This window comes from Chanodichthys erythropterus, chromosome 16, assembly GCF_024489055.1.
Source record: "Chanodichthys erythropterus isolate Z2021 chromosome 16, ASM2448905v1, whole genome shotgun sequence".
Lineage (NCBI taxonomy): Eukaryota > Metazoa > Chordata > Actinopteri > Cypriniformes > Xenocyprididae > Chanodichthys > Chanodichthys erythropterus.
Window position 1 is genome coordinate 21,087,644 of NC_090236.1, and position 9,615 is coordinate 21,097,258.

Genomic DNA, 9,615 nt, shown 5'->3' on the forward strand with positions numbered 1-9,615 from the left:
TGACTAGCTTTCATCCTCTTTTAAAAGTGATCCATATCTGATATCTGCATTTACACTAAACACGTACTGACCCTGAAATATCCAATCTGTCTGCTTACATGGTAGACGCAAATACATGTATCTGATTCATATCAGATTTATTTCCACATATGAATGAGGCCTGATAGCGAATAGAGAGTATTGGAATCCATGTGCTTTTTTTCCTGCTTACACATTTGTGGGTCATATCCGATCTGTGCTACATCGGAGGAAAAAATAAAAATCGGAATTGGGTCACTTGAACTATGGAATGTAAATGTGGCTAAAAAGATTTAAGACATTTCGAGATGCTTTTCTGTAAAAATGCTTAAAAATGAAATGTATTGTGAAAAATGCTATATAAATACACCTGACTTTACAAATAAAAGGTACTTTATTATCCTTTAGGTTTTTTTTTTTTTTTTGGAAGTTGATGGACACCAAGCACAAGTCTGGCATCTTGATATTATGAAAGACTTTTGCAAAAAAGACTTTTACAAAAAGATTTTGAAATATGTAAATATTTGAAATTAGCCATATTTAAATGTCAATGTTGAAAAGCTGGCATAAGCACAACTATGATGATGTGACAACATCAATTCTATATTAATACAATAGCATTTAAATATTTGGTGTCATTATGATTTTTTTTATTTATTTATTTATTTATTTTTTACATATATCAATACATTTATAATGTTACATATAGTTTCAATTTCTATTTCTATTGTTTTTCCACAACAGTATTAGGAGCACAAATGTTTTCAACATTGATAATAATAAGAAATGAGAACCAAATCAGCATATTACACTGATTTAATAGGGGAAACTGCGAAAACGCGAGTAAAACATACGATTTCACTAAAGGTTGGAATTGAATGTGTTCCTTTCAACTTATCAAATAAACATAATCCATGGATATTGACATGCAGCCAGGAGTCGTGTTTCCTGACATTTATATGTGCTTGATTTCAACGGCGGGGAAACACATAAAGCAAATCAGCCTGTGAATATTTTATGTAACTACAATATAGGTAGGTTTAAATCCAAGTAATCACATATATCAATTTTATATATATCGTTATATTGTCCAGCCCTAAAAAGTATCGTTTTTGTCACTTTATTTAAAAACACCCAATTATGCAGAATATAAAATGGTAAATATTTAATTGATGATTTGTCTACACAAACAATATAACAATACAATATATAGGGTATGATTTTACCCCAAAAAAATCCAACAATTTGACACAAAATGATAACTGCAAATCCATGTTTCTCTGCCTGGAGTCCAGTTGTTTCTGTGAATTGCAGAGATCCATTTGCTTCTTTTTTCTGTAGCTATTGGCAGTCTTTAAAGGTGCCCTAGAATTAAATATTGAATTTATATTGGCATAGTTGAATAACAAGAGTTCAGTACATGGAAAAGACATACACTGAGTTTCAAACTCCATTGTTTCCTCCTTCTTATATAAATCTAATTTGTTTAAAAGACCTCCGAAGAACAGGCGAATCTCAACATAACACCGACTGTTATGTAACACTTGGGGTGTACGCCCCCAATATTTGCATATGCCAGCCCATGATCAAGCCATTAAACAATGGCAGAACGTCTGGATGTGCACAGCAGAATCATCAGACTAGGTAAGCAAGCAAGAAAAATAGCGAAAAATGGCAGATGGAGCAATAATAACTGACATGATCCATGATAACATATTTTTAGTGATATTTGTAAATTGTCTTTCTAAATGTTTCGTTAGCATGTTGCTAATGTACTGTTAAATGTGGTTAAAGTTACCATCGTTTCTTACTGTATTCACGGAGACCAGAGAGCCGTCGCTATTTTCATTGTTAAACACTTGCAGTCTTGCAGTCAAACTTCATTCTTTATAAATCTCTCAAACAGTGTGTAATGTTAGCTTTAGCCACGCAGCATAGCCTCAAACTCATTCAGAATCAAATGTAATACATCCAAATAAATACTATACTCACATAATCTGACGCATGCATGCAGCATGCATGACGAACATGTTGTAAAGATCCATTTTGAGGGTTATATTAGCTGTGAACTGTGTTTATGCTGTTAAAGGCAAGCGCGAGTTCCGGGGCGGGGGAGCATGAGAATTAAAGGGGCCGCAACCTTTATATCGGTGCATAGTTAATGATGCCCCAAAATAGGCAGTTAAAAAATGAATTAAAAATCTATGGGGTATTTTGAGCTGAAACTTCACAGACACATTCAGGGGACACCTTAGACTTATATTACATATTTTAAAAAGAAGTTCTAGGGCACCTTTAAATATATACCTCAGATTTTGTGTCAAAGCTATTTGTACAGTCAATCACAAAGCTCTTTTCCGTTTTGGATACATTTTGTGTGATTTTCGTGGCATTCACGCTGAAAACAAATGCTGAATGTCTTTGTGCCACTCAGTGGGCGTGACCGCAGTCATAACGGTCGACGGTGACGTCACGTGCATACCCTCTATAGTAATGGCTGCTGTAAAATTATATTTTTCACTAAACTGAAATAAATTACATTTTGAAATATATTAACATAGAAAACAGTTATTATAAATTGTTGTATAATATATATATATATATATATATATATATTTTTTTTTTTTTTTACTGTATTTTGTTCAAATAAATGCAGCCTCAGCGAACATAATAGACTTTTTTTTCAAAAACATTTACAAAAACGTATCAACCTCAAACGTTTGACTGGAAGCGTTCGCCAAGTTGTGACGTTGGGCAACCATAAACAACCAACAGATACACAGGACACAAATGGACCATTATGATTCATTAACACTAGCTTGATAGGTAGTAGGTAATCTTGGAAGGTTCTTCTTATGAAGAAGATACATTTATGAGATCTATTAATAAAAGCACCCTGCACTAGAGTGCTCCTAGTCGCATCCTCTGACATCACACCTTACACATTCATAGTAAAGCTCCTAAGCTGGCAGAGGCACCTGCGCTTTTCACTTCAAACACTCCTATATAATTAATCCCCTCAGGAAAAATTCCAAGCACCTCCCCTCCATTTAGATGTTTATCTGAGTCAAGAAAAATCCACATACTCTTCTCAAATGCAGATGCAAAACAGGATTACCGTTCAAAAACTGCTTCCTTACATTCAATGGATTCTGGTTGGCTTGAAGTTCCATCCTGGATCAAGTTGCCAGTCAGGTAAATAGGTGCTTCTCATAAGAGGAACTCTAATGTGCTCTATGGGTAAATTGCTCAGAGGGGTTAATTGAACGCACCACCATTTAAAGCAGCTTGTCAGAGAGAGATATCAGAGCCAATGAGGAGGCCTCCACTGCCATGTGTCCATGAAGTTAAATTGGTCAAATGCATTTCTTGTCACATAGGGGGAAGGCTTATCATTAGTCCATGAATCAAAATTTTACACCATGCTTACACTGGACATGAGCGGTGCAACAAAACTAGAATGTTCCCATAATAAATCAGCAAAGATGTCTATCATAGATAACGCCCATCGTGGCGTGAAATAGTGAACTCTATTTCAGTTTCTCCTCCTGATGTGCTGCATTGCTAAACCTTCCATGTTATTTTAAGCACAAATTTGAAATAAAATGTTAGGGATGCACTGATATTAAGAATCAAGCTAATACCGATTAGCTAAAAATTAAACACACACACAAACACACACACACACACACACACAACACACATACACAAACAAAAACAAAAATAAAATCATATTTAAATGCCACAAGTGAATTTAGGTAACAGAACTTTATAAAGTACAGTATGAAACTTTATTTGTTTTGTGATTACTTTTCACAGTATTATTAAATTATTGATGGTTTTTGGTTGGAGGTTATTGATGAAGTCAGCATTAGATGATGGAAAGGTCATCTTAATGGAAAAAAATAAATATCAACCTCTTCATCTAAATCTAACAACTCAACAGCTTTCCTTTTCAGCTAATGTCAGCAATCTCTTGCCTTTCAACACCTCTCATTCAACCACCTTGCTCCAGGCTGGTGCATAACACCCACTTTTCATGATTTTGGTCTTTTTTTTTTTTTTTTAAATTCAAAAATAACCCATGTTATTTTACACCATGGAACTTCCTTTAAAAAAAAATGGGACAAAGTCGCTGAAGGTGAACCACAAACTCACAATTAATTGGTCCATGGTTAATAAACATTCTGAGATGACACGCAGCTTAAGTTTTTTCAATGTTAACGGCCAAGTTTATGTTGCTTCCAGCATAGACACAGAGTTAGACCAACTGAATGAATTTCTTCAAATAATCAACATTAATTTCTGAACACATTTAGATCAATCACGACAGCAACCCAGAAGTTTAATTAAACTTACTTCTTTCTCGGTCTGGGCACAGATGGAAGTGTTGTTGCCGTGGATAATGCGTCCTTACGAGGGCGGCCCCGGGGCCGCTTATCTGTGGGGGCCGGACTTCCAGTGGGAGTGGCCCCAGAGCTGCTAGGAGGTGGCGAGGGTCCTTTGTCAGAGGGGTCCAGACTTCTCTCCTCTGATGACATTCTGTGAAAAATATGTGTACATGTAATATATTATTTTCACAAATAAGTATATAACATTATAAATGTCTGCTATCCAGTAAGCTGACAAAATTTTACATTCCTATGGAAGCTTTTGACACAGCAAGTTTTCCAGCTTTGCAGCAGATTTACACCTTCAAAACAACATTCTCCAACTAGTGAGGTTTTAATTCTGATTTTATTAAAAACCTGGTAATGCCAGGAGAAAATAATCCCTGAGGTTAATACTAAAACAATATTTTAATAAGCTTGTATGATCTGCTCATAGTGTGGAGTCTAACTCACAACTCAGCCAAAGTTCCATTAAAATTAGCCAAAACAAGTGTTAGCACACTTTATTAATTCCAATAAAATCAATCCACACAATGCTGATACACTTTTGGTACAATTTAAGTACAATCCTCAATTTAAGTGGCAATATTAAAAAAAAAAGAAAGAAAAAAAAAAAGTAAATTTGTATCAGTCATGTCATTTTTAAAGGTGAGGTTTAGCTAACAAAAATGATCTATCCATCCATCTATCTGTTTTTGACTTGTGACATATTAGCACAGCATGGGACTTCACAAACCAATGAAAAGAAAACACAACAAAGATGAAAGTGACAGACCAATGTTTCGGTCGTGTTGTATTCTTTCAGAGTGTAGTGCATATTGTTAGTAGCTGCTCTGCCGGATCCCGTGCTGACCCTTGCGCCTGCTCTGCGTGGTGCTTCTGCCAACCTGTCCACTCAGCTGACAAGGCATATTGCCAACGGGATGCTGTCTTTTCCGGGAACTACATGGGATCCCTCCCTAGGTTGCGCTCATTGTATCCTGCCTTGAGTAAACAATTAGACCTCACATGGTTGAGTCAAGCCTTCAGTGAGGCTGTGTGCATGACCATTAGTGTGTGTGTATGTATACACATTGTCTGTGGTAGCCATTTAAAAACCTTATGAAATGGCTTGGTGAGTGCATTTTTTTTTTTCATGTTGTTATATATCTGATTGAAACTGGAAGCTGAGGAAGGACATATTGAAGAAATTGTCTCCTATTTTTAAACAGCCAACAGGCTTTAGTTAAAGTCACAGCTGAGAAGCATGATTTGCTACATGCTATTGCTAGCCAAATGCAGGCAATACTGGGGGAGGGATATTATCATTCTAGAGCACATTTGATTGGACAAACATTTGTATACGCCCTTATATATATATATATATATATATAAATAATAAAATTTATTATATATACACACAATCGAAATCCATACATCTGCTAAATGTTTATTTTGTCAACTAGTGGACAGGAGACATGAACTAAAAATCACAAAGCTCTTTCTAATTTCATCAATTCTTTAACAGAAAAGAAAGTATCTGCTTACGGGCCTGAAGTATAATGCCAAGAGTTTAAAGGGTTAATTCACCCAAAAATGAAAATAATGTAATTAATTACTCACTCTCATGTCGTTCCACACCCGTAAGACCTTCATTAATCTTCGGAACGCAAATTAAGATATTTCTGTTGAAATCCGATGGCTCCGTGAGGCCTGCATATCCAGCAATGACATTTCCTCTCTCAAGATCCATTAATGTACTAAAAACACATCTAAATCAGTTCATTGTCAATCAGTACAGTGGTTCAATATTAATATTATAAAGTGACGAGAATTTATTTGGTGCGCCAAAAAATAAAATAACGACTTATTTAGTGATGGCCAATTTCAAAACACTGCTTCAGGAAGCTTCAGAGCATTATGAATCTTTTCTGTCGAATCAGTGGTTTAGAGCGCCAAAGTCACATGATTTCAGCAGTTTTGCGGTTTGACACGTAACCCAAATCATGATTCGACACAAAAGATTCATAATGCTCTTCATGAAGCAGTGTTTTGAAATCGGCCAACACTATATAAGTTATTTCGCTGCACCAAAAATATTCTTGTCGTTTTATAATATTAATATTAAACCACTGTACTCACATTAACTGATTTAAATATGTTTTTAGTACCTTTATGGATCTTGAGAGAGGAAATGTCATTGCTGGCTATGAAGGCCTCACTGAGCCATCGGATTTCAACAAAAATATCTTAATGTGTGTTTTGAAGATGAACGAAGGTCTTACGGGTGTGGAACGGCAAGAGGGAGAGTAATAAATGACATTTTCATTTTTGGGTGAACTAACCCTTTAAATTAGTCTTTTAAAATGAAACATCAGCCCGTGGTTAACATCTGCAAGGGCAAAGGATTTCTAAACCTTCCAGGACAGAGGAAGGCAGAGGTATTACTTATAAATTACAAATAATATTAAATAACAAGGGTACAGTAAATTAAAAGGTTAAAGCTTACAAAAGTAGACAGACTCTTGCATCGTTCCCTCTGTTCACTCAATTAAACAGCAGCTGTGCATGTACAGAATAATGCTTCTGCATAATTATCAACATCTTTGGATTCATTTCAGACATGCAGTTTGCAAATGTATCTCTACGCATGCAAATTAAAGTTTTTAGTTAGACATATGTAAGGACATTAGCAATGAACAGGTGTTTCTGACACACAACATGGTAGCAGCACCAGCTAATGCATTCACATGTGCATTATATTTGGGTCTTGGTCAACTTGACTACATTGTTACACCAACAATAGTAATTTTAAGGGTAAGACTAGGAAAAACAAATAGCTTCTAAACCACCATCTGAAATAATGAAAAATTTGTAAGCCTCGTATAGAGGACTTCTTTTGAAGTTATCCAGAGAGTGAGTCAAACAAATGCGTGAATACTTCTGAACACATTACTTGTAAGAATCGTATAATGCATAGCCTACCTCACAAATATATTGGAAATGATTAGATAACACATTACAGGAACCAGAGGGATAGCCTTAGTGAAACAACAGAAGCACACAAAGCAAGTGCTTCTTCACATGAGGGGGCATGTCCAGCTTTTTGCCTTTGTTCAGTTGTCTCCAGAGCTTTGTGTTTCAGAGCCTTACGTACGCAGGGTGCCAATAATACCATCATGCCATGAAATACTCAAACGCTTTCCCTACTTAATACTTCTTATATATATATATATATAAAAAAACAAGGACAAGACGGGGACTTTAAATGAGAGAGACGGATTTGCACTCTTTAGGGAGTCCAAAGCCTAAATCTACCTGCACACAAAGTATTGGTGCTGTCCAAAAATTCGTGTCTCGGCAGAACAACATCGCGTGCAACGTAATGTCAACTTAGATGTGATAGTGTTACAGTGGAAAGATGACTGTAAATGCGCAAGAAAGGCTATAAGTGGATACAGTAGAGGCCTTGCAGCCCGGCTGATTAACTTGGAAACATTACTCAGGCTTGGAGTCGCCTATCCAAGCGGGAATCATATAACGGACCAATAAAGGCAGTGGACAGTAAAGATGCAGGGCGTTTTTAAACGTGTTTTGGTGATTTTGGAGGAAATGGGGAGGCTAGTTAGAGTATAAGACGAAGAAAAGCTGCACACTCGGTCGAAATGAAGTGTTCGCTTGCAGAAAGGCGACAGAAACGACAAAAGCGCTCGCAAACGATGACAAGAAACACACACAACACACTCATCGATCGATATTTACTTACCTCTTCGACCCTAGCAATTTTTATTTATTTCCTTCATGACAAGAACCGTCATATACGTGACATATAGTACTTTTGTTTAGTGTTTGTGGCGCTGGGGGGTTGGGGAGGAATACACCACTATTCCTCAGGAAAATAAGCCAGCGTGACAAAGCGATATCTTCTGCGATATTGTACACGTATTCCAGTAAAATCCACGATTATATCCAGAAATCTATAATGTTTAATCCATATGCAGAAAGCATCCGCTTTCCTTCGGTTTGTACGGATCACTTTTCTTTATTCCGCTTCATCCCACATCGCCAAATCCTCGCGGGTTACATCCCTCATCCGAAAACAAGCCATACCGACCGCTATCTGAGCTCCTGCAAAGCGATGACAGGAGCCGATCTCTGGCCACATTCGGGGAAATAAAGCCAAAAATGTCCCCAAATGAGGGAAAACCGAAAGCAGATTTCGCTTTCAAGCTTTCAATCCTGACGATTTCGATCAGCTCGCGGAGCAAGCTGCAAATTTCGAGCAATACTTTATTAACGCTAAACACTTCGAGCTGGTCTCCTTGCCTGGGTATTCACAAATTGTTGAAGGAAAAGACGATAATTAGACGCGGTTGTAGAACGGAGAATGAAGTAAAACGTTACATTTCTGCATTAATTCAAATATTAAAGTTGTAGCTCTCACTCCATGGTAGCCATATTTGAGTGTAACCGAATCACGCACTGTGAGCGACACCATGCTAAATAGTGCCACAACATTAGGCACGGCATTAAAAGGAACGACACCTTCTCATTTAGAAGTGCACGCTATTATCATTCATAATAACATGAGAATGTATTTTAAAACAATATATTAGCGGTTTTACAAACGCCAGAACAAAATAAAAATAATATAAACTGACCCTGCGGAGTGATATGTTGGAGCGCTCAGCAGGTGAGGCGACTTTTTTTTTTTCCTTTTTTTTTTTCTTTTTTTTTTTTACACGCACAGAATTTCTGCAAAACGCGGAACGGATTCTGGTACAGGAACTGATCGACTGGTCTACAGTCTCCATCCAGGCCATGAGGTCATTTGGTTGTGCTCGACTGAGTTAGCATGTAATTGTTTTTTTTGTTTGTTTTTTTAAATAACAGTATGTACATATGTTTTAGCCTACATTATAAACATAATGTACTATTTCTTTTCAATATCTTCGTGGCTGACACTTTGACAGATCAATATAGTCCTATAGATATTACAATATAATTCATTGTTGAATCTGCAGCCAACCAGAGACCATATTTGTATAAAATAAAAGTAGGCCTACTGTACCTTAACTATGGTTGTAAGTCAAAGTTGAAGTTTTCAGCAGTGGTTTTGTTTGAAACCTATTCAAAAACTTTAGAATTAATTAATTATGTTCTCTAAACTATTTTCTATACCTGTTTTCAGTAACACTTTATAATAGGTATACAGAAGTAGGCCTAC

The 9,615-nt window shown here is 36.4% G+C and overlaps 1 protein-coding gene across 2 annotated transcripts in view; it reads right to left on the reverse strand.

Annotated features, from left to right (window-relative positions):
* kmt2cb (lysine (K)-specific methyltransferase 2Cb) overlaps positions 1–8,863 on the reverse strand; it is a 124,769-nt gene extending 115,906 nt beyond the window's left edge. For both annotated transcript variants that reach the window (XM_067363962.1, XM_067363961.1), the window contains exons 1-2: positions 8,155–8,863; positions 4,378–4,560 (exon numbers count right to left, since the gene is read on the reverse strand). In XM_067363962.1, the coding sequence (XP_067220063.1) occupies positions 4,378–4,559 (182 nt within the window). In that variant the 5' untranslated portion in view covers position 4,560; positions 8,155–8,863. The remainder of the gene's footprint in view (positions 1–4,377; positions 4,561–8,154) is intronic.
* Between the last annotated feature and the right edge of the window lie 752 nt (positions 8,864–9,615).